Source organism: Anomalospiza imberbis, chromosome 6 (assembly GCF_031753505.1).
Source record: "Anomalospiza imberbis isolate Cuckoo-Finch-1a 21T00152 chromosome 6, ASM3175350v1, whole genome shotgun sequence".
Taxonomy (NCBI): Eukaryota; Metazoa; Chordata; class Aves; order Passeriformes; family Viduidae; genus Anomalospiza; species Anomalospiza imberbis.
In genome coordinates this window covers 57,947,780-57,972,089 of record NC_089686.1, presented here as the reverse complement: position 1 = coordinate 57,972,089, position 24,310 = coordinate 57,947,780, and the positions used below count along the sequence as shown (strand labels likewise).

The following is a 24,310-nucleotide window of genomic DNA, read 5'->3' as shown; positions in this document are numbered from 1 at the left end:
CTACAGTGCTGTGGAAAGGGACCTGAGGCTGCTTGCTGGTTAATGACCAGTTGAATATGAGTCAGCAGTGCCCTGCAGCCAGGAGGGGCAGCCCTGTCCTAGGGGACATCAGGCCCGGCATCGACAGCCAGGCAAGGGAGGGATTGTCCTGCTCTCTCTGCAATGGGGCAACCTCATCTTGAGTGCTGGGGCAGTTTTGGGTGTTACTATATAAAAGAGACATTAAACTGTTAGAGAGTGTCCAGAGAAGGGCAGTGAGGATGATGAAGGGTCTGGAGAGGAAGGCATGTGAGGAGGGACTGAGGGCACTTGTTCTGTTCAGCCTGGGTGGAGACTGAGGGTCATTGCAGTTACAATTTCCTCGTGAAGGGAAGAGGAGGAGCAGGCCTGACCTCTTCTCTGTGATGACCAGCACCAGAACCCAAGGGAATGGCTGGAAGCTGAGTCAGAGGAGGTTTAGGTTGGTTTTTAGGAAAAGATTCTTCACAGAGGGTAGCTGGGCACTGGAACAGGCTCCCCAGGGAAGTGGTCACAGCACCAAGCCTGACAGAGTTGAGAAAGTGTTTGGACAATGCTCTCAGACACATGGTGTGACTCTTGTGGTGTCCTGTGCAGGGCCAGGAATTGAACTGTGATGATCCTTGTGGATCCCTCCCAACCCAGCATATTGTATTCTATGACCAGGTCTCTTTAGGCACAGTGCAAGATCAACAAGACTGATCAAGCTAAGTGTAGCTGTGGTAAGGGAGAGAAAGGTAAAGCCATAAAAGATGGCCAGCACAGTACATTGCTCCATGAATTCTAAACCAGTGGTGATCCTGTTTTTCAGTCTCCTGCTTTTGTGCTTTTTAAGACAAAAAGTGATTTCTTTTACTTCCTGTTCATAACTTAAACTTGGCAATGTAGTGATTGATGTGTGGGTTATTTACTGTGCCTGGCAATGAGACAGACAACACTTGGAAGAGAAGTGAATGGAGCCATAAGCCTTCAGTGACCCTTGACATGTGTGTTATCTCCAAGTGACACAGGCAGAGAGTGGTTCCTGCAGTTCAAACCAGCAGCACACCATGTGTAGTTTAACAGTACACTGTAAAAGTTTCATAGCTCGTGAAGATGCATGGAAAATTAATCCCTGCAGAACAAAACAATATAAAAAGTACATAATGAAGCAATTAGCTAAAAGAGGAAGAAAAGTAATGACAATTTAATTTGGGAAGAATTTTTACATGTATTAGGTTTTCAATGAGAATGTTTTATGAAGGCACAATTAATGTAAAATGAGGCCTGTGAGGCAATTAATGATGACTTCAAAAGTTAGATTTAAGGGATAATTTACATTTTAAAAATGAAGAGCAGCTCTAGTTATGTTAAAGTATTTTACTTTCCTTTTAAAAAGACTTTTGGATTGTGGGTGTGTGTTTTTGTAGGTTACTTACAGTTTTGCATTAAAATATCAGCTTGGTTATGAAAAAAGACTGTTCTTCCATACAAATAAATAAGTTTACCTGATAGTATGACAGGACTGTGTGATGATCAGAAATATTTACTGAAGGTTATCTGGATTCAGTGGAGATAATAACTAAATAAATATTAACATATTTCATGCAGCTCTGCAGAGACAGATACCCAACAAATGTGCACAACAATCCAAAAACTTTCAGGGTATGATCGAAAACCCACTGATAGCAACTAAAAATATGATCATTGATTTCAGTGATCTTTGTGTCTGACAACTCTATCTGTCCTTTCTGCAGTCACCTGTCAAGATACCAAAATAAAAATGCAGATTCAAAATGATTATGGTATTGAAGGAAAATAGTTTATTCATATTTGTCTGTAAAACATCAAGCTCATTACTGGTTATCTGTAAACAATTAATGGTAATGACAAAGGCTGACAAGATTCACAAGTAGTTTTTACAATAAATTGTTCCCAAAAATATATTTCAAATATACTGGTAACTAATTAGTTTGTATCTACAGTAGTAATTAATTTGCACTCACTGTTTTTTTAACTTCAGGGCATCTTTAATGAGTACTTCTAGAATCTAGAAATTACTTCAGCTTTTTGAGAAATCACTTAGTTATTAAAAGGTTTTTGTTTGCAGTCCAAATGAGGTGATGGTATCAAACAAGGTCACATCAGCTCTTGGAGAAACTGCATGATCTGTGTAAATTTAATGAATGCAGTACATGCTAATAAACTGCTCGATGACTTGTAGGGTTTTTTTTTTATTAGATTAAGGTTCTATAACATAAAAAGTACACTCAGTGATTAAAGAGATAAAAAGAAACTTGTAATGAAAAAGTGTTTTATCATTTTAAAATGAAGTATAAATTAAATATTTGAGAAAGGGATCAGCTTCAGAGTTGTGATTGTTTTGATTAAATATGCAAACTCAAATACATTTAAGTGAAATTGGAGAGGATTTACTAAATAATGTAGTGAAAGCGGTTTTCCAGATATGAATGGAGTTTGCTTAAAAAAACTTGTAACCAGATTGATTTGGGTATTTGTAAGGAAGTGTGAGTGACACATGGCTCTGCGAGTGCTGTGGGATACCTGCTGGGAGTGAGAGAGGGGTGACAGGCGTTTCAGGACTTCACAAGTTGCTCTGAGAAGCCACTTGGTGTGTTCCTGCTCCTGTACTGCCCCACGCTCAGGTCCTGTACCCCTCCAACAGGGGAGGAGTCACAGCTGAGCTGTTGTGCCACCACCTGTGTCCTCTCTGTGATTTTAAGTTGCTGTCCTGGCTCTCCCAGTGCGGAGCGCCTGTTTTCTGTTTGCTCTGTGGTGCTACTTTAACATTGGTAAACATAAATTCTCACCGATTTAGGGCCACAATTATAACGATGTGCCAATAAACATTCAGTAAATTAACAGTGTGAAGTGCTTAGAGCTTGGACAGATCGTCCACATAAGCCACAACAACTGAAGATTTAAAAGGGAGTTTCCCCCTCCTTTCCTCCTCACCCACCCTCCAGTAGATTCTCTGTACTCATTTAATGCCCCTGTCATCTCTCCTTTGATTTGCTTAGTTTAGGTCATGGGGTGTGCTGATTTTACTCTTTCAGATCTCTAAGTGTTTGCCTTGGCACTGCTACTGTCCTTTTGAATTTTTTTATGGAATTTTACTACCTTTGGGTAGTGATGAAGGAATAAGGAACTCTTTCAAGAAGAGAAATCTCTCTAAGCCCTTCTTGGGGCTGTACCAAATATATGAACCTCCTCAGGAAATTCAAGAATAAAGAGCCCTTTCTCAGGCTGCCTTGGAAGGGAACATTGAAAACGCACTGAAGTGGGCTCAGAGTTCTTTGGAAGGGAAACTCCAGTTGCTGTGTTCTTTTCCTGAGCGACTGTTTTTGCAATGTAAGCCAGCAGGACGAGAATCTCAGGAAATTCCTCCAGATAAAAGCAAACCTTTTGCCTATCTGAGACTCCAGCAATCATGGAAAGTACTCCCAGAGATAACATTGACCCTCACACTTCAAAACTTTCTAAGGCAAAGTCTGAGGGTTGTTGGTACAGTTTTGCAATTGATGCTTTTACAGCATGACATGTGAATTACTATTTATTGTGTCACAGCGATGAAAGCATATGTTATTTTTTACAACTGCATATGTATATTTTGAGATTTGGCAGGAAATTGAGATTATTGCTGGTAATTTCCACTGCTTGCCTATCATAGGTAAATTATCTTCATGGGCAACAGGATAATTTGCTGAATTTCCTTCTAACCATGGTTTAGGAAATTAATCAAGTGTTTTCCTTGTAATCTGTACAAGTAGGTTAGTCATTAAGTATTACTGATTGCAGCCACAGTATGCTCAGAAGTATAACGTTCTACTTCAAGCCATTCCACATGGTTTGAAAAAGTCTTTGAAGCTCTTATCTTTAGACTTCTTGCTAAAGCCATGGGAGATAATTTGAAAAAGCTCTGCTGATTTTTAACTTTTCTATGTGTTTATAGCCATCAAATAAAATAGCAGTCCAAGAAAACTAGAAGGGTGCTATTCAGCGTGGATAAATCCTGAATAAAGATTGCTAATGACAGCAAAAAATAGCTGCAAAATCGACAGGGGAAATGTGTGAAGCTGCGAGGAACTAACCCCTCAATTACTATTCTTTCTTGTTTACAGGAATTTTTTTAGATGAAGAACAGACCACTCTAAAAGGCTTCTCAACTTCCCTCAGAGTAGGGTCTTTGAGAAAATGTATTTCTTAGTATTAAAATATTAATTTTTAAAAAACCATAAAAATTGTATCTGACTGAAAGGTATTTGGTCAGAGTAATTGATTAGTCTTTCCTGTGCACTTCTGATAAGAGATTTATACCATTTCAAGGTTTTTTTCTTGAAAAACCATCCAGCTATCCACAATAGCTCCAACACAATGGTTAGAGCACCAGGAATTAATGTAAATGGGTGAAAGAGATGGGGGGAGGTAGGAGTGGTCAGATTCAAGTGGACATTTGGTCTACAAGAGAAAGAAACTGCAAGAAATTCCATTATTTAAAATATAATCAGGGAAGAATTGAAAAAAAAAACAAACCCTGATGCTTTTTGTAGCAATTAATTATGTTTATTATTTAGTATTCATACATGTGGTTCACTGTAGTGTTTATTTTATGAACAGCAAAGCCCTTCATTCTTTGCCTGGAGATTTTGCATATTTTAGGGAGCTGGGGATCCTGACTTCCATGAGATTCCAGGAGAGCATCATGTCATTTGAAAGTCCTACTTTAATGCCTGTTACCTACATTTCTATTTGTTTGGTTTTTTTGGTTTTTTTTTGGTTTTTTTTTTTTGGTTTTTTTTTTTTTTTTTAACAACTTACCGCTCCCTAAATGCAATGAAACATTTGGATAAAAAAGAGATCTCTTGCCGGACTGTAATCCCACTAGCAAAGAACACTGGGAGAGAGAAGGGACATTGGCTTGTCCCAGATGTGACCAGCTGAGCACGTCAGGATTCTACTTTTTGCCTTTTTAAAGCACTGCCCCTCCTTCCACTTGGCAAGGTTTCATAGTCTGTATCTAAGGTCATGCTCCTTGCTGAGTGCTGTAGCTAATTTTTGTGCATTTGAGAAAAGTTTTGCTTGGAAATAATATGGTTTTGAAACTGTTCAATGCAATTTAGCAGTTCTGTATTTATATCTAATTAATTGATAGAAATTAATTAGTCTTTGAAAATAGAACAAAGACTGACAGTGTCTGGGAGAAAGGAGTGGCCACTGGAGTTGATTAATTGGTGTTTATTCAGGTAGTGGGTAATTTTTATTTGCAAACTCTGTTAAGGACTTGGTCATCTCAGGTTGTTTTTTGAAAACATCTCACTTCATTATTAAGTCAAATCATAGTTTCCTGATAACTGAATCAATGCTGAAATTATACGTGACTGTTCTTCCAAATTTCAGTTCCTAGAAATTTGCTTGGAAATTCAGCTTATTGTAGACTGTGAACTTTTTGGCTCAACTTGTGGTCAAGACAGCATTGAGACCTAACTCTGAAAATCCCACATAAGATTTGGTGTTCACTTGCTGGCCTTGGCTCAAGGCCATCCCTGGTTGGAATGAGCAGAGGCTGGGCAGAGTACACAGTGCATGTGTTCTGTGAATTGCCCTGTGCTGGGCTAAGTTATGACCATCTTTACATCCTCCTTGTCTTTTATGATACTAATTTAGGCACTGTACAGTGAGTGACTCTGAAACAATTTATAGCTGGATGTCCATGCTGTGCTGAGAAATTACTTGGACTGAAAGCAGGCGTTGTGTGAGCACAGCCTGGTGGTACTTCACATTTAATCTCTATTAGGAGATGTAGCTGGACCATTTATAATTAAATGTTTGGCAAACTATTATTTTTGTTAGATTGTTAAACTGGATTGCCCACTTAATATGATATTTAGAAAGACAGAACACAAATTTTGTTTCTGGATTATTTATTTTTGGGCCAGATATGTTGCATATTTATTTTTAAATATTTATGATCATCTCAGTTTTGCCCTGATTTTGATAATGGTTATGCTTATTTACTCTAATGGTCTTCCAAGTCCTGGACACAGAGATGTGCTGAAGTCTTCTCAGCTCCCTTTTTGACTGTACAGCAGGTTCATGGGTTAGCTCCCTTTCCACAGAGCTCTGCAAACCAGGGCTCTGTCTCTTCTCCCAGCATATGCTGAATGCAATTAGGCACCAGTTCAGAAAAAAAGCTTTGTAAACATTCTGAATTCATGCCACATTTTCTGGTCTCAGGAGCTGCCAAATGCCTAAATGCTGTATTCAAGCCAGATGTCTAAATATATAAAATGAATGAGTGAACAAAGTGCCTCCTTAGTGGAGCATATGCCCATAGGGTGGACAGATCTGAGGGGCCTGAGATCAGCTCCAGAACAGGATGTTTTTCCAGCCCACATCCCTGGCCGTCAGGAGGGAGACCAGAATATGACCCCCTGGATAAGTGTACAAGAAAGAAGCACCCTTGTTCTCATTTTTTGTTTTCTTAGTATGAGGTACCGAGCCTCAGGAGTTTCTGCTGGCAGAATCATAAGGCACACTGTCACTTCTCAGTGAGTACACCTGCCTCTGAAACACCCAGGTGCTTGTTCAGTAGAATCAAACAGTTTGGGTACATCTGGTCTTTCACCTGAGCAGCATCCACTCAACCATTATGAATGGGCTGCCTTGATCTTGTTAGGAAGCTTACATGATACAAAAAATAACTCATGTACTTCACTGACTCTTCAGTTTGCCATAGTGGTTTTCTGTTTTGTTGAAAGCAGAAAGAGTAAATCAGAAATGAAAGCAATAATTATGATTAATATTGTGTACTTTAGCTCAGTTGTGGTGGTGGGCAAAACTGAAATCTAATCGAGCAGGTAGAGTAACCTACATAACAAAGCTATTATAAGAGTAGTTTCTGATTAAATTTTTCACACAACATTTTCATTAGGCAGTCTCAGTCTTCTCTCCTTCTCAAAAGGAATAAACCTGGTCCTTTCTCAACCATGTTTAAAGCAAAGTGTAAGGTGCATTTATATTCCTCATCTTCATAGAACCTGAAACTTCAGCAGTCTTAAAAAGCTGATTGGCTTAGTTTCCCTATTATGACAAACTGCCTAGTTTGAGATTCTGGGTAGTGCATGTATGGACTGTGCAGAACCTCAGAGAAAAGTCTTGCAAGGCTTAAAACGTGAACCAGGTGTTACTGTTTTGACTGCCCTATAAATAATTTTATTAATAATCTTGAAAGCAACTTGATCCAGGCAGAGTGCGATGAGCGGCTACTGGTAATGTAGAAACTCTGTATTAAGGTGAAGTAGCAATAATAATTTATGGAAAGGCAAGGTGATAACCCTCCCCTCACAACCTCTTTATAGTCCAAGAAGTGTTGAGTGGTTATTCTCCTTTCTAACAATGAAATAAAACAATTCCAGTGTGTTTGCTGGAGGCTAGCAGTGGTGTAGGGAGCTGCCAATAGCAGAATGTCCTTTTATTTTTCCCTGCTAGGTGTGGCAGTGTGGAGGAAGCGTTGAGGTTCTGCCTTGCTCCAGGATTGCCCACATTGAAAGAGCACATAAACCATACACAGAGGATCTGACTGCGCACGTCCGGAGAAACGCTCTGAGGGTGGCTGAGGTCTGGATGGATGAGTTTAAGAGCCATGTCTATATGGCCTGGAACATACCCCAGGAGGTAAGTCACAGAGACCAGTGCTTCCAAGCTTTGGCTTTAGGTCCTTTTCATTGTGGTTACTATCCTGAATTTTGATTTTTTTCTGGTAGGATTTTATTTGTATGTATGTATGTATTTATGTCTCACATACAGGCATAAGGTATATGCCTGTACATATGCAGTTGCATGTAAACATATATATGTAGTTGTGTCTTATTCTAGAATAATTTTTTGTCTTTAGGTTCCTTAAAAGTTAATTTCTTGTTGAGTTTATTCTCTTCACTGATGACTCTTCATGGATATTTTAAACTAGTAGCTGCAGAAATGAGGGGGGAAAAACCCATCAAATTGCACCTCTTAATATGAATTTTAGTCTCCTATTTACCATCACAGAGAGCTATAATTCCATCAGATTTGTGAGGAGAGATCTGCCAGGGGGTGTTGACATCTGTGGATGCAAGTGTGGGGTGTCTGATAAGTATTGAACATCAGAGTGAAGGTGGCTTGGTGGGTGTCATGACATGTTGCAGATTCTTGCTGCAACTCCCCACTGGACTGTTTGTCCTGATTTCTTTTCCATGGATGAGTGTTGCTTGGTCCATTGTATTGAAGAGGTAATGTCAGATGGCCAACATCAGAGTTCAGTTTGATTTTAGGTGTTCTTCATTTCTGTAGTCAATGGTATTTAATCTGCGAACAGCTATGAGCTAAAGGGCTCAGAGCAAGGGGACTGTACGTACTCAGAATCTGTGGGATTGTTTCCACCTAGAAGCTGGGAAGCATGGTTCTATTGAATTTGGAGTTTAACTTGGAGCACAGCTCTCATCATTACAGCAAAAGCAAAGTCTAGACTTAAATTAAAGGGCAGATTAGTTTTTCTTTAATAAAATCTCTCTAATTTGACAACAGTTCAGAGAAACTGGTTTTGCTGCAATTTCTCTGTCAAGAAATAAAATGCTGCACTTCTCCTTTAATTAGAAGAAAATGTTAGAAACAAAAAATCAGCTAAATACATGAAAGCTGATGTTGGTTCAGCTGCTCTCAGTGGCTTCTTGCATCTCTCGTGATTAAAACTAGATAAGGCAAAGTGGGGAAGTCATTCTCCTATTTTAGGTTGCAGCATTAGCCACTTAATTTGCTATGACCATGAAAAAAATCCTCTATAACCTGATATAAGAAAGGACTTTTCTGAACGGCTCATGTTCATGGAATCCAAACTGCCTTCTACACATCCCTGTTTTGAGTAGTTGCAAAGAAGTCCATACAAGAATAAAGACATTTCTGCACAGGATAAGTTTACTTATTTTATGTCAAAGCAATTCCAAATGAATTTTATTTGTGATTACCCTAGTAGATTTAAATTTCAGTTTCTATTTCATATTGTAAATTATTTTCTTTAAGATTGGTTCATCTTCATTGATTGATCCAAGGTTTAGTTTTTTGACTTGCAAACAAAAAATTAACATGAAACTTAAGAATTCCTTTTGCTAATGAGGATGTACAGCACTGTACACTGATTTGCATCATATTCATCCAGAGGTGATGGTGGTATTGCTTAATCTTGTGCAAATTTGAGATCTGAATGCAATTAGAGATCAAATTCATAAAGAATGCAAGGATAAGTTGTAGCTGGACAATTACAGGAGTAATTCGCTATGTGGAAGCTAATGAATACTGGTAATGGACTGTGTAGGTAGTAGAAATGTATTTAGTTACAATAGTCAGGACTTTCCACAAAATATGTTATTCCAAAGTGTTAAACATGGGACCTGATTTTTTCCATGGAAGAATTCCTAGATCTCTGAGAAGTCAGATGTTTCCAAGGGTTTTAGTCTTTGGGCGTTAATAATAATAATAATAATCCAGAGGAGCCAGACACATTTTGCAGTGTGCTGTGACTGCCCTCTCAGGATCTCTGTGGGCTTCTCTCTGAAGTACTGAGGGCTTTAAATGGAGACCTCCACTGCCATGGTGACTGCATCATTGACGCTTGGATAAATAGATTCAGAAAAGCACTTGAAACCTAGAGGAAAGATTCTTCAAGTCCCAGAATCAGGAACTGTGCTTTCCACGTGTTCTGCCTGTGCTTCTGGTTTTATTTATTGGGTTTTTTTTCCCATCAAATTCTCAGCTTTGGGGAACACACTCTCTTATTGGTGGTGATAAAGTCAGTGTGCTACATATGAGCTATTTTTCTTCTCCAGCTGCATGAAAGGATGTGATTACTGAGGCCCTTAATGCTCTTTCTTATACTGTGAACTGTGAGGGAACAGGCACTGGTGCCTCCAGGGTTGCATAAGAAAGGATTTGAGAGGCAGTGGACCAATTTAGCACTTGATTTCAGGTAGCCTTGTTAATGCCTGAAGTGGAATGCTTGTGTGCTGGCACCCTCCTTCTCCTTCACACAAGTGTCACATACACTGGCAAGTGCAGCTGGAATGGTGCATGAATGGGATTTGTTCACAAGATCCATTGATTGTCTTTCAGCTCACTACATACAGCCTCTTTAGTCATTTGCTGCAAAATTCAGAAAAAAATTGCCACTTAAGGAGTAGTTCCACATAAGATTTTAAAGATGATATAGGGCTTGAGAAGGGGAGTCACCATTTTTAAAAGTGTTATGTCTAATCTGTTAATGCCAGATCACTGTTTCCTACTTTTTAGCATACTTTGCCGATGTGGAAGTCAATTTTACTCTAGTTAGAAAATGCTTCCACAATAAAATATACTTGTTCCAGATTAGCATTAATTCAGTGCTTTGGGATGCAATGGTTGTTTCAGCAGCTCAGAAATATAGATACTTACACAGATACCTTTTTTTTTTTTTTTTGTGTAACTAAGAAAATTCAGTGCTTTCAGTGGTTTTTTTTTTAATCTTGTCAAAATCTTTGGGGTGTTCATGGCCCAGTAAAGGCTGTTGTTCAAGGAGATAGATTGTAAGATTTCCCTATGAAAATGTATTTATCCTGTGTTTTGCTCTGAGGCAGAAGTCATTGAGCACAACATAGAGCAAAATGTCTCATTTTACTTCCTGTCAAGAGCAGCCAGATTTGCACTTAGATCCATCTCTAAAAATTTCTGCTGTGTGATTTTGATGTGATGAATTATTGATGTTTTTATACAGGACCTTTATGAAAGTCATGCTTTGTGATCTGCTCTTATGAAAAGTAGAAACTAGGTTAGCCAGAAATGTAAAGGAGAATAAAAATTACAGGAGAGAATATTCAGCAATTGCTTTTAACAAAAATAACAACTTCTGTTTTTACATTACAAAAGAACTTTAATAAGTGCTATTTCAGAGAGGTGAGCAGAGCTTCTGCTCTTTGCAGTCAAGCAGCAATCCAGACTTCAGAAATGGCCAGAAAGTGTCATACACTATTGATTAGGCCACAGTGGGACACCAGCAATGCCCATGTTTCTAGGGCAACTTGCTACTTCCTGCCAATTCCTTTTGGATTTGGAAAGTGCCAGGAAATTAGAGAACAGCAGTGATATTCATTGGAAACTGGATCTGAACCCCAATGAAGTCAACAGGAGTAGTCCCATATGAGACAGAGCGAAAATTTAACAGGGTAGAAATCCATTTGGATTTAGGTGAAATGTACTGCTTTGAGCTTGCTAGCATAAGTAAAATACGCTGTTTAGTCTGGTAACTTTGCAGCACTAGTAAAACTGCCCCAGCTGAGGAGAAAGAATGTGAATTTCCAAGCTGAAGGGATAAGAGATAAGAAAGACTCCTCGGACCTTTAAGTAGACAGGGCAGAGTGACCCAGGAGTTCTTTCTGTACTTTCTGACAAAAAACTGGGTACATGTGTAACTAGCTGTAAGCGAAGGCAAAATCAACAGAATGAATATGCATGAAGCTATTGTGAAAATCTATGCATATGTAAATTAGTAAGGGGTAATAAAAAAGGATCATAAGTCCTCAGGGGCAGCATGTCCGTTGAAGGGGGACAATCCCCAACATGCGTCCAGCACTGTAATAAACATACTGTCCCTACAAATCTTTATAGGAGTTGTGGGGTTTTGATTTTTCATCCGCGTTTCACATACACCAAAGCAGACTATGAAAGAGACCCTGCCATGGTGAACTGTATCATATTTAACTGGGGCACTTCTGGGGTATGTGTAGGTAGCAGACTCACTTCACAACCAAAATGTGTTTATTGTCATAGGTCAAAACGATGTTTGGCTCTTGGGGATGGTGCTATGCAGGGCCAGGAGTTGGGCTCGATGATCCTGACAGGTCCTTGCCAACTCAGTTGATTCTGTGATTCTGCAATGTGGGAGATTCTGGGTTTGTAGTTTACCCAGAAGTGTATCACTGATGTCTCTACGACTTTTTCTGCCCTTTCTTTCATGTGCAGGACTCCGGAATTGATATTGGTGATATTTCAGAGAGGAAGGCCCTAAGGAAAAAGCTCCAGTGCAAGACCTTTAGGTGGTATCTTGTCAGCGTGTATCCAGAAATGAGAATGTACTCAGATACTGTCGCCTATGGGGTGGTAAGGATCTTGTTTACATTTCCCATTATACAAACATGGGGGAAAAAGTTGTAATAGTGGAAGTAATTAATGAAGACAATGCCTGACTCAAAGTAAAAGAATTAGATCAATTTAAAGTCACTAGTTAAATAATATGGTCAGTTGACAGAGACAGCTCTCTGCTGTCATTTTTGCTGAGATGTCCTGAACATTGTCTTCCTCCCTGATTTTTTGTTTGTTTGTTTGCTTCATGGCTTGCATTCTACACAGAAATACTCAGGGTGTGATTTTGCAGACACATTGGAGCTGGCAGGTTTGTGGCAGCAGGGGAATTCGCAAAATAAACTCAGTATTTCTACTGCAACCTTCTTAAGACTGTAGCCAGATCTTAATTTAGAGTCATGAAGTCATTGAGGATGGAAAGACCTTTAATATCATCAAATCCAACTGTTAAAGGCTGATGCTTTCCCTTATTAAACTTTTAGCCATTTAAGGGAAATCCTGATCCACCCTAGAACAGGTATCACAATCAAAGAGTAACATTCCAAGTTAACCAAATCTCACATAGCTATCCCATGTATAAAGCACCACTAGAGAGGTTTGAGAATTATGTTACATCCAACAGAAAGTACAGCTAAATCCATGCATTTTGGGCTAATCATTACTTGTGGGACAGTAGTGCCCTTGTCTCTGTTGCAATCATGCTTGAGTTGCATTGTGCTAATTAAGGCAGGAGCAATTCTTGCCCCTTAGAAACCGGCAGGGCCCCAAACAGGGAGGGTAGGTGTGCATGGCATGGAAGATGAACAGAGAAAATTAAAACAGGCCTATAATACGGTAGTAGACCTAGGATGTCCATTTTTACATTCTCTTCCACTGTCATTTTCAATAAAATTAATTCCTTTGAATTAATTTTTTTCTTTTTGTAAGAAAATCCTAATTAGAAAATGTGAGAGCAGATCATACAAGTGAAAGGCTTGTCTTCAGAAAACTGAGCTGTGCAGTTGGCCATTATGGCTCTGGAAGAGCCCTGAGGGTGCCATAGAGCAGCTGCTGTGTTTTGGCAAATGAAGGGGTGGTACATCTTGTGAAGTTCCATGGCTGTGATAATATATTAAAAGAACCATGCTGGCTTTTCATACAATCATACAAGAAAAGCACTTCCAGCAAAGGTTTAGGTCATTGCTAAATGCATGACTTAATGGTTACCTCCCAAATTAGTTCAGAACAATGCCAAAATAACACCTGTGTGCAAGGAGCCTCTGCCACACACCATGGAATTGCCCTCAGTGATGCTGTGATCCAATCAAGTGTGGAGTTTCCTGAGGAGAAGGAGGCATAGCAGCTAACCAATGCATGGTTCTGCTTGTAGGTGGCTTTGGACAAAAAAAGTCTTTTCAGGTAGAAGTGATACAATATAAATAAAGGAAGGGCTGTGGAAGAGCTAAAGTGCTCATCTTAGGATCAATTCCACATTGTGCAAGTGAAAAGGAAAATCAGCAACAATGATTTTATACTCTGCTGAGAGATTTTCATCAACCAGAAAGAGTAAGAAGAGTTTTTTTACAGAAATACTGAACACAGTGGTCAGCCTGGAGAAGAGAAGGCTTCAGGGAGACCTTAGAGCAACCTTCCAGTACCTAAAGATGGCTAAAGGGAGCTGGAGAGGGACTTTTCACAAGGATGTATAGGGATAGGATGAGAGGGAATGGCATTAAACTGAACAAAGGCAGGGTTATATTAGGCTTCATTTTTTTTCTTTTAGAAAATATAGATACTACTACTACAGCATTATCATCAATTAAAAAAAATCCTGAGTAATTGGAAAAGCTGTCAGAATGGGGGTAAAGGTTAGGATATAGGCACCTACGGAGACACCCCACATATTTATTTCCTGAATCCTACATTTCCCCATGTTCTATGAGAGTTAGGGAAATAGTTGCAGCATTCAGGTCTAGCTTATGCTGTGGAATATAGCTAGGGTTGGGATTGGTGGCAGAGTAAATATTTGGGAAGCAAACTTCTTTCTAAATTGTGCAGTAACCTCCTATTTAGAAGAAAGCAATGTCGCTGGGCCAAAAGCTATTGTATTCAGTGTAACAATAATTATTTCTGAGTTTCAGCACAGGGCTTGTCTGTTATGTTTTGGATTGTTTTTAAGATTAAGTCTTGGTAGGCTAAAACTGCATTACTCAGGTTAATTGTTGGTTGCCACAAAGCCACTAGATCTTGTAAAGTGATTGTTCCTGAGAATCTGGGCCTCAGATTTTGAAACAGCATTATTAATTAACAGGTCCGTGGCTGTTTTGCTTTCGTTTTTTTTTTTTTTTTTTTTTGCTTCCTTTTTTATGGGGATTGTTGTGGAAAAGTTTATAACATTTGCACTAGGACAAGCATTAGGATTAGAGTTTAGGGAAGAGGTTTTGAAAACATGGAGGTAGTGTTATAGACGGGTAATGTGATGGTTGGCTCTCGCAATTAAGGGATAAATATTATGTGTTTGTTAAGAGGAGTTCTACTGATGTATAGTTATGTTATTGTGATATGTTCTCCCCATAGTCCTCTTTCCTCTCCTCCTTGCATTGTTGTCACTGGATGGCCTTGGTAGTCAGGGCATTTGGGAGGAGGGCGGGCTAGGTACTAGGAGGCATGGCATGGCAACACCTGACCTCCAGTCAGATTGCAAGGAAGCAGTCTCCATCAGTGGACAGTGAAGAAGAATTGACTGCCAGACTTTGGGAGGGGCTAGGGTTACCTGATGGAACACCAGAGGTATAAAAGGTGGAGCAGCCGCTTTGTCGGTGATCACGTGGTGGTTTAGTTCCACGCTCCCGGTGCTGCTCTTTCTCCTTATTCAGTATTTGTTAAGGTTTAATAAACCCTTGAAATTTTAAAGTGAGTGGATGTTTCTCACAGGTAGTGATAGACCCAGCCATGAATTAATAAGGCTGATATTTATCATTGGTTTGGATAGAGAGGGGTGCTTAGACATCTGTTTGTGATTAGAGTCATGGCTATGGTTACGTTATAAATAAGAAATAGAAGGTTTTGAGAGAGAAGGCTTTATGTAATTCTCAAGGCTTTAATTCTTGAAAGTAATGCCAGTATTGATACCTAATGCATATTTTCTCTGTAGTGTTGAGACGTGTCCTGTCCATTACTGGAATTAGAGTTAGGTTTAGAGTTGGAAGTCTTGTAGAGATTAGTTGATGGTTTTGATTTTATTCACTGCCTGGCTTCAGCCTCTGACTTGTCCACTCTTCTTATGTTCAGGTCTAGGCTTCCTTTCTAAAGATAAGAATTTGGTTTCCTCAAAAGAGGCCCCTGTGCACAGCTGACAGAACTGCCCAGTTAATCACAGGTGGTTGCAAACCACATCTCCATCAGGCAGTTGTCTCCTGTTCTCTGAGCCAGTCTTTACACCATGAACACCTTTATGCACATCCACGGGTATGCAGTCCACATCTTTGTCCTCACACTCTGAACAGACCTCCCAGCTATCTGTGCTCATTAATTTAGCACTTCAGTTTTAGAAAACTCTGTCTCAGCATAGCCCAGGTTTTTCACAGGGCTTTGTTCTGACCAGGGCCAAGTACTTTGCAGTCTGTTCATTGCTGTGGTGGGTTAGCACAGAATAATCAGGGGAGCTGGTGCATAACAATTGCCCTGAAGTCTCCAGATGTCAGCTGAAAGCAGTTTTTTGAATTATTTCTGGAAATCAGAAGACTCTCATGAGTGATTCTTAAAAGCTGTTTAATACCTCATCTGTCTTGCTCAGCAGGATACATTCAGGTTCTTTATAGAGTGTGTACCAGAGACTAAATATTTTTAAAACATATATCAAAAAATTATTGCTATCTCTGAAGGCTTTTTGAAATATACCCTGCCTGAAACTTTGTGCAACATTATTGAAATCAGTGATGCTAGATTATCTGCAAGGAAGAATTTAGTCCAGATGCTTTCTCTTCACTGCAACATATTTTTAATTTTGCATATTTCCTTCCTCAACTACATACGATTTATTTTCTCAAAGAAAAGAAAGTAATCACACCATCTTTTTCTCATGTAAAACTTGCTTGATTTATTTTTCTTTCTGTTTATTTTAGCTGCAGAATTCCCTGAAAAGTGATTTATGCCTTGATCAAGGGCCAGACACAGAGAATATCCCAATCATGTATATCTGCCACGGGATGACACCACAGGTTAGTTTGCCTAATGATCTCTGATTTTGCTGCTGCTGTTAGCAGATTGTGTGGGAGGAACCATCTTGTACCTGTCATTGTTTTCCTGCAACAATCCCTTGGTAAGATGTTTAGTAGCTGTTTGATAGAGAGACAGCATTATTTCTGCTGTACGTTGAGAAACAGTGGTATAATAATGCTTTGACAAGGAAGTTGATTTATAAATTTTGAAAGAATTTAGGGATTTTAGAGTCAGCACTGACCCAGATTTGCTGATAAAAGCTTTGATTTCTGATCCTTAACTGTGCATGTCATATTAATGAAGCAATGCATTTTAAAACATTTTGCATACATGCATAGGTATACTCATATATATTGTTGGGATCTGTGATATTTAGATGCTCCTGAGATTGTAGAAAGTCTCTTTCAGCCCTGCTGCCAAAGAAGGAGTCGTAATTCATCTCTGCTGGTTTTCGAGGTTGTTTATTTCTTCTTATCTAAAGTATTTTCTCTCTGACCTGCAGCAGGTCTGTCTTGCAGGACAGTGTGAGGAGCTCTGCCCCTCAGTGGAATGTTACAAACATTATATATCAAAAACTACGTGTGCTATATTTACAATATTGTGCCAATACCTGTCACCCGTGTTGAACAGTGTGTCCCTAGCCTAAACCAACAGAAAAATGCCAACAGCACAGTGAAACACGGAGGGCATGAAGAGGAAGGAAAAAGGACAAGGCATGCCCAATTTTCCTCCTTTCTCATGCCCAATCTTTTCCCCTTATCTAGAATCCTAAAATTCTACTTTTGCACCCGTGCCACACTAATTACTACTTATATCAAACACTCAGAGCTTGTAATTCATCCTGTAAGATTGAAAACTCTTTTCCATGGACAGAGATCAGAGACAGTGTCTCTCGGGGCTCTGTACAGGGGGGCTTCTGACCCCCTGCCAGGGTCCCAGACCTTCCAGGGCAGCCAGAGGGATGCTCTGGATTCCCACTATATATGTATATTATCTGAAGCAACGTGGATTTTTACTTTATATATTTACTGTGTCATTTCCACAAATGTGAAATGCACAGCCACCTTCTTCACACCATACAGCTGTGTCAAATTCCAAACCCTGTTCTCGTGAAAACCCCTCCTGTAAATCTTTTTATCTTTCTCTGCTCTTGTCCTGTTACTGTAATATGTGCCAAAGGCTCAAATTATAAAAACTTTTCCATTTTCCTACATAACAGTTGGAATTACTAACTTGACAGACAAGAGGGTTAAGACTTGTGTCTTCCCAGCTAAGTGCATGGGCTTATGTGAAAGGGTTGTGAGGCAGATCTTGACAGGAAAACTAACGTTGCATGGCTTCGAACATGCTTGTCAAAGACAGATGTGCAGATTACTTAATCTTAAAAGTAACATATGCAAAAATGACATAAAGGAAATGGATATACTTGTGGAAGTGACCGGAGAAACTGAAAAACCCCTCCAGTTTGAATGATTTTTTGACTTGACTATGTTTTATATTTGCTTTCTTGAAAGGACCCCATAACACTCCACCCTATGGAGTTATGGAATGTGTTTTTACCCAGGAGTTGTCAGTTACCTGATCTGACTATACAGCAAATGAATCCTCACAGTATCTCAGAAATAAACACAGAGCAGTAGGGTGGTCTTGTCCCCTGTGCCTGGACCTCATAGTGAACTGGAAACATGAATTTGGGGAGCTGCAGTTACGATTCTCTACTTTCCTGCCAAGTTGCATGCACATGCTGCAGGTCTGTTCTGCACTGGCTTCCTTTGCTGAGAGCCTTTAATAATGATCACTAGTGGCATCATGCTTGAGTAAATTATGGATGATGAAGCCAGAAATATCTGAAAATCAGACTCACTTACTGCATGGGCTGTGCCTTATTTGTCACAGAATGATGTGGGGACCACTGCTTGCCTGCAGGAGCTTTTCAAGACAGTCCTCAGTGTTTGCAAAGGAACTGTGCAATTCACCCCTGAGCCAGAGCCATTATTCCTCATCCCCTGGCACCATAGCTCCGGTAGCACCTCATCTATGAGAACAACACACTGCAGGCATGCCTGTAAATTCCAGTTAGAAACTTTAATTATAGTTGAGAGACAAACAACAATAACCAAAGTCACTTCAATTAGCGCAGCTCAGTATTCACTAGATAAAGAACTACCTTTGCATGTCAGCTCAAGTTCTGTACAAATGAGATAGCAGCAAACAAATGACAGAGGAGAAAGAGACAAGGGAAACTTTTCTAGACAAGACTCTGCTCCTTCATAAGTTGTGTTTCCTCCCCATTACTATGTATTTCATTTTGTAACTAATGGTAAAAACAACATCTGAAAGGGCCCATATTTGGGTAAGATCCCAGTAGTGATTGAGAACTTTTTCAAAAGAGAATTAGACTTTTTCTGTGTTAGGGATTATGGTATTAAGAGGGAAAGAACTAACATCACTGAGCATACCTCTTTGAGATTTCCACTGCAATGTTGCATCTCTTGCTTAAGCAGATCTGCAGCCCAGCCATGCACTTCTTCTGTTAGGTGTTGGAAATATTTGTATAAATATTCCTTTTAATCTTAGTGATCTTGCCAATAGCCACAAAAGATACCAGTAAGAGGTTAATTTTATTCTAGTAGTGGTGAAGTGTTGTATAAAGGGGGCTGTTTTTCCTACCTGGAAGTCCTTACAAAAACAGATTAGTGCCCTGATTCAGGACTGCCTGATTGAGTGTTTGGGTGATGCCATTCTTAGCTCAGATGCAAAATTTTTCTGTTGAAGCTATTCCGTTTACAGTTTTATTGCTGCCACCACTTAGCACGCTTGCATCTAGATGTGCAATAATATATCTGACTGCCAGGAACCACTCCCTCATATGCAGTTAAGTTGCTATTATTAGTTACTATTACAGCCCCTCTTCTGAATTGGATAACTACCTATTTTTTCCTCCACTAACTGCTTTCAGATGTTTTTGAATTCTCATCTTTTTGCAGGAGAAGTGGCTTAGGTAAGGTGTTTGACATCAAGGAATTGTCTTACAATCATAGGTACAGCTACTGTTTCCTTTTAATATGCTTTATATAGGAAAGAAATCATCAAAGTCAGTAAAAAGGGAACTGCATACCTGATATTAAAATTCCATGTTCTTTTTTTTTTTTTTTTTAGACAGTATCAAAAACATAATGTGTAGCTTCATAATTAAAAGCAGTAGAAAATGGCAAGGAAATAGCCTAAAATATTGCAATGAAATGATCAGCAGTGTATTTTCCCGTGATGTTTCTGTTTCATTTTAAATAGAATCAGGACTGGTGATGGTAAGACTTCTGTGATTCAGATTTCCAAACCTTTCCACAGTCCACTCTGTGTCTACTGTAAGTAACATTGCCATATTCACAGTTCATTCCTGCAAGTATCTTGGAGTGAAGGAAATAAACAGTGTTTATTTCATGCTTCCATTCTGCAGATAAACTGATGCAAATCTTATGTGTGGTTAAATACTAAGGTGGAATAGAAAATCAAAATATAATCTGTCCATTTCTGTAGTCCTCTGATACTACTAATGTGAAAGAATTCCTCACAGCAGGGTGTTTGACTTGGCCTGAAAAGACAGAAGGCGCTTGAAAAACTTCAGTCTGTGATTAGGTGTGTTTCCCTTCATCTTCAGAGGGTGCCTTCCAGGGCAGCTCTATTTTGTCCTGGTCCCCAGGAGTCTGGACACTTCAAGAATTACGGTACCATTCACTGAGTAGAGCACCCTGAATGTTTGACTAGTGGAAAAAACAACAAGGGTGATGATCCTGCAATGCACTCACATGAATTTAAGGGAAGAATTGCTATTCCTTTACCTTTGGTAAGAGTGAATTCATTACAAAATGCTTCCTAGATAATTAGAGTTTCTGTTGAGAGGATCCCTGTCTAAGTGGTGGCATCTGAAGAGCAATGGCTGTCTAAGTAGCTCATCCTCCCCTGATTCTGTTGCTGAAGAGTATTTCTCCCTAAGCATCACATCTTTCCATTCCTGCCTTTAGACAGTCTCTGCCCAAACCAGCACTGTCATTTCTGCTCCATCTGTACAGCTGCTCACAGAGTGTTGGCATAAGTCCCCACCTCACCTGCAGGAACATTGCCATCACACCTGAGCATCTGCTGCTGCTCCTGCAGCCACCACAGTACCAGGCAGCTGTTAGATGTGCAGTTGTTAGACCAAGGCCATCAGGTGATTTTGGTTCCTCTGATGTGCTGCTGGCCACTGTTTGTAAGGGGCTTTCAGTGTCTGCCACATCAGAGGTATTCACATCTGCCACATCTGCCTCTCCTGCTGTGCAGCTGCTTAGCACAGCTGGACAAAACCCAGCTTCTGCAACTGTTGAAACAGCCAAAAAAGTAAATGCAACATGGTAACATAGTTAACTGCAGGAGTTAAACCAGGCTCCTAATGCGCTGTTTAGTGATGGTAGAAATCGTGTTGCTTTAATCACATAAGATCAGCTCAGAGGCAAAACACAACAGCTCCCCATCAGAGTGATGATAAAGGGAATCAGGAAAACTGGGAGATGAAGTGGCAGTGAGAGGAGATAAATGTGAAGGCAGAAGAACAGTTCTGGCAAAACAGTAGCTAAAACATAAAGTGCATGTGAAGCTCTAGGGGTTTTGCTGAGGGTTTTTTTATGTGGTGCATATAGAAGAGGATAAAGGTAGTGTTTTAGTTCCTGAACTTGTTAAAGTAAAGCAACAATTCAGTCCTACATTTATGTCTTAGGAGATCTATTTCCTGCTGTGCCCCTGTTCTGCATGGAAAAGATGGTTGTTGTAGTTGCAGTAAATGCATGCCCCAGGCCTGACAGCATTCCATTCCTGGTTCTGGGATCTGCTTGAGCTTGTTTGTTGTTGTTTAAGACTGCTGTTTAACCAGGTTTGTAATCTTGAAGGCGGGTTGATGACAGCATGTCACTTGCATTAAAACTGCTCCTGAGTGAGAGTTTAAAAGATTATTTTATGAGAATAAAATACCACATTATTAGAGACTTTATTATATAATAAATAAGTAGCATCAATCAATGAAGTGATATTTTAAGTAGAGATTTACTTTGAAAATTGCTTGTGACTGTGGGGATAATGGGCAGTTCTGTTCCCTTGTTCAATAGCTTCTGGCTCATAGAATTCTAAATTTATAAGCAGTTAAACCCCAAAGCTCATCCAGAGATTTTGAGGAATTCAGGTTGAGGACCAGGGTCTGAAGACTAAATGGGGAGTATCACTAGAAAAGAAACACAGATGAGAAGGGACACCCATTTATCTAATTTCATATTCTTGCAAGAGATTGCAGAACTGACACCAGTGACTACAGCCCTGCCTGGTATGAATTATTGCATCTCCACTCAAAGCAGTGGAAGAGAGTCCTGCCAACACATAAAGCTGTGCCAGTTCACGCTGTACAAGACTCTGACCTGAAAGCATAATGTATTCTCAGCACAGTGTCTGAAGTACTGGGAGTAGTTGCAAAAAACTCCCAGAAACTTCCAAACACTCTTTGTATGGTTCATGAATGCTTCTTTTGAAGTGTTTAAAATATATATTTTTATAAAAACTATGTTTTATTCTATCAAATCTCTTAGCATGTTGATTGTTCATACACAGATATTTTTCATACATTTCAGAAAATATCTTCTGTTATTTAGAAGTTTGTTAAGTGTGTGTGTGTGTAAAACACATAAGCATTGAAAACTGAGACTCAGTGCAAGAAAATAGTTTAACAGAAGGCCCCACATGCAACAGATGCAGACTGTCAGGGAATAAGGAAGAAAACAACAAAACCTGCAATTGGATCAATGACTGGCCCTTCAGAGTTGAAAAATCACTGCATTGAAAATGAAGTGTCCACAATAAAAACATTTCAGACAGCCTTTTATAGGCAGTAAAAGGGAGCACAGCAGCTGTTTAACAGCTCTCAGTTACATGAAAACTTAGGGTTGGTGTTCATGTTTGTCTTGGAGGCAAATGCTAGAGACATTCAGCAGCTGTGTACAGGGCAGCCTGACCTGACAGCACCACTTCTTTCTAACATGTTAGGCTGAGCTGGGCCATCACCTCCTTGAGGATGATCCTTTCATGTGTGCAGATACGCAGAGGGCTGTACAAAGCATCCAGTTCTATCCTGGTCCAGGTACTTTTTCAGTGAGCAGTCAGATCATGAACAGAGCAAGTCCTTGCTGTGGCAGTGTTAGCTTTGCAGGTGGACTGGATGATCTTAACTGTCTTTTCCAGCCTGAAGTAGAGAGTTTTTGATTGCAGGTGGAGATCAATGGTGTTGACTTTTTAGCTTCCGAGTGTGGATCTGAGGGAATTGCACACTCCTCTCTTTGTCCAGCCAAAGTGAGTCTGTCATTATTCCCATGCAGAGAGGCAGCCTCGCTAGGCAGCCTGACTCCCAGGGTATGTGCTCCTCTTCCAGGGACTGCATCTGACAGCACTGCCAGCCCATGTTGTCTTACAGGTTGTCCTTTGCCTTTTTTATGAACTCTTGTGGAATGATCTAAGCACTGGGCCTAACTCAAATGTTTATGTACATGCTTGATTTCTGGGAGCAAGGATGCTTTCCCATATTAAATAGCCTTTTTTTTCCTTCCCCCCAGTCTAGATTGCCCAGTTTGGTAGATGTGGTAAGTAATAGAAGATAATGTAGAGAGTCAGTGAAACTGCCTGGCAAGTATGGTTATCAGCATTATTAAATTGTATTTTTGATTTTAAACATATTCTGTAAATAGTTGTGGCAATTAATGTCTTACATAAGACATTCCTGCTGAGTAGTTTATTAAGTCTATTTATATTTCTGCTGATTTCTTTTAGTGCATAAATCCAGGTTTTGATCATGGTAAAGTTAATAGGAATTGTGACCTTGTTTGCAAGGGAAGCAAAATCTGGTGATAGTTTTTTGCAATCCTTTTCAAAGTTGAGTTTTCCTATGTATACCTGAGAAGATGAATTCAAAGCTGCAGCCTCTTTAGAATATATGACAGGTACATCAGGGAGCTACAGAGATGTTTCAAAGACTTCCAAAACCAACCAGTCCTTCTTGGCCTAGCACAAGCAGTGCAACGCTTTCTTCTTGAGGATGTGTTGTGGATGAAGATATTTCACATTATATAATATCTTCTTTTTTTTTTTTTTTTTTTTTTTTTCTTTCCCCTTAAGTTTGATTCTGGCCAAATTCTCATTATTTCCTTCTGTGCAGAGTTTCCGAGGGAGAATCTGTTAATCTGATTTCTGGGTTTGGAGCAGTTTTATACTGAGCCATTTGCCATGAGTGTTTTTTTTCTGTACTTGCTGTGGCAGCATTAAGTTTGCAGTTGGACTCCATCTTAAAAGTCTTTTCCAACCTAAATAAGAGAGTTTTTCATTGCAGGTGAAGATCCATGGTGTTGAATTTGTAGCTTATGTGTGTGAATCTGATGGGTCTGAAGAATTTGCACACTCTCTTTTGCAACTGAATAAGAGTCTTTATAATAATAGGACAGAGACCAACCTGCCTCTTCATTTTATGAAAGTATCAGACATAATGAATGTCACTCTCTGTTCAGCAGGTACAAGGCACTGGAATTCAAAAGAATCAGCACAAGAGGTCCTTCTTCAGGTTTCAGACCTGGGATAGGTCTTTTGTATGTTACACTTCACTGATTGAAAACAAAAGCAGAGGGGAAAAGCTGTAGAACTGCATTATTCTGGATCAGAGGGAATATCTTTTACATCCCTCAATTTGGAAATAATGGAATGGATATTTCTGCTTATTTATTTTTGTGTTCGAAACCATAGTGTGAAAACATTGAGTGTACCTGTGAGAATTGAGAGAACTGATCACTTGGAATTGAAACTCCAGCCATGGTGAAATTAAAGAGTTGAAAAATAATCTTTTTTTTTTCCTGAGAGTAACATTGATTTTCTCATTTGGAAACATATAGAA

At 39.5% G+C, this 24,310-nt stretch overlaps 1 protein-coding gene across 4 annotated transcripts in view; it reads left to right on the top strand.

The window, feature by feature from the left end:
• GALNT18 (polypeptide N-acetylgalactosaminyltransferase 18) overlaps positions 1-24,310 on the top strand; it is a 205,595-nt gene that overhangs the window by 141,520 nt on the left and 39,765 nt on the right. For 3 of the 4 annotated variants that reach the window (XM_068194650.1, XM_068194648.1, XM_068194649.1), the window contains exons 8-10: positions 7,507-7,692; positions 12,040-12,177; positions 16,263-16,358. In XM_068194650.1, coding sequence (XP_068050751.1) covers positions 7,507-7,692; positions 12,040-12,177; positions 16,263-16,358 — 420 coding nt within the window. Of the gene's footprint in view, positions 1-7,506; positions 7,693-12,039; positions 12,178-16,262; positions 16,359-20,381; positions 20,508-24,310 lie in introns of those variants that run through there. The other variant, XM_068194651.1, reaches the window with a different exon arrangement.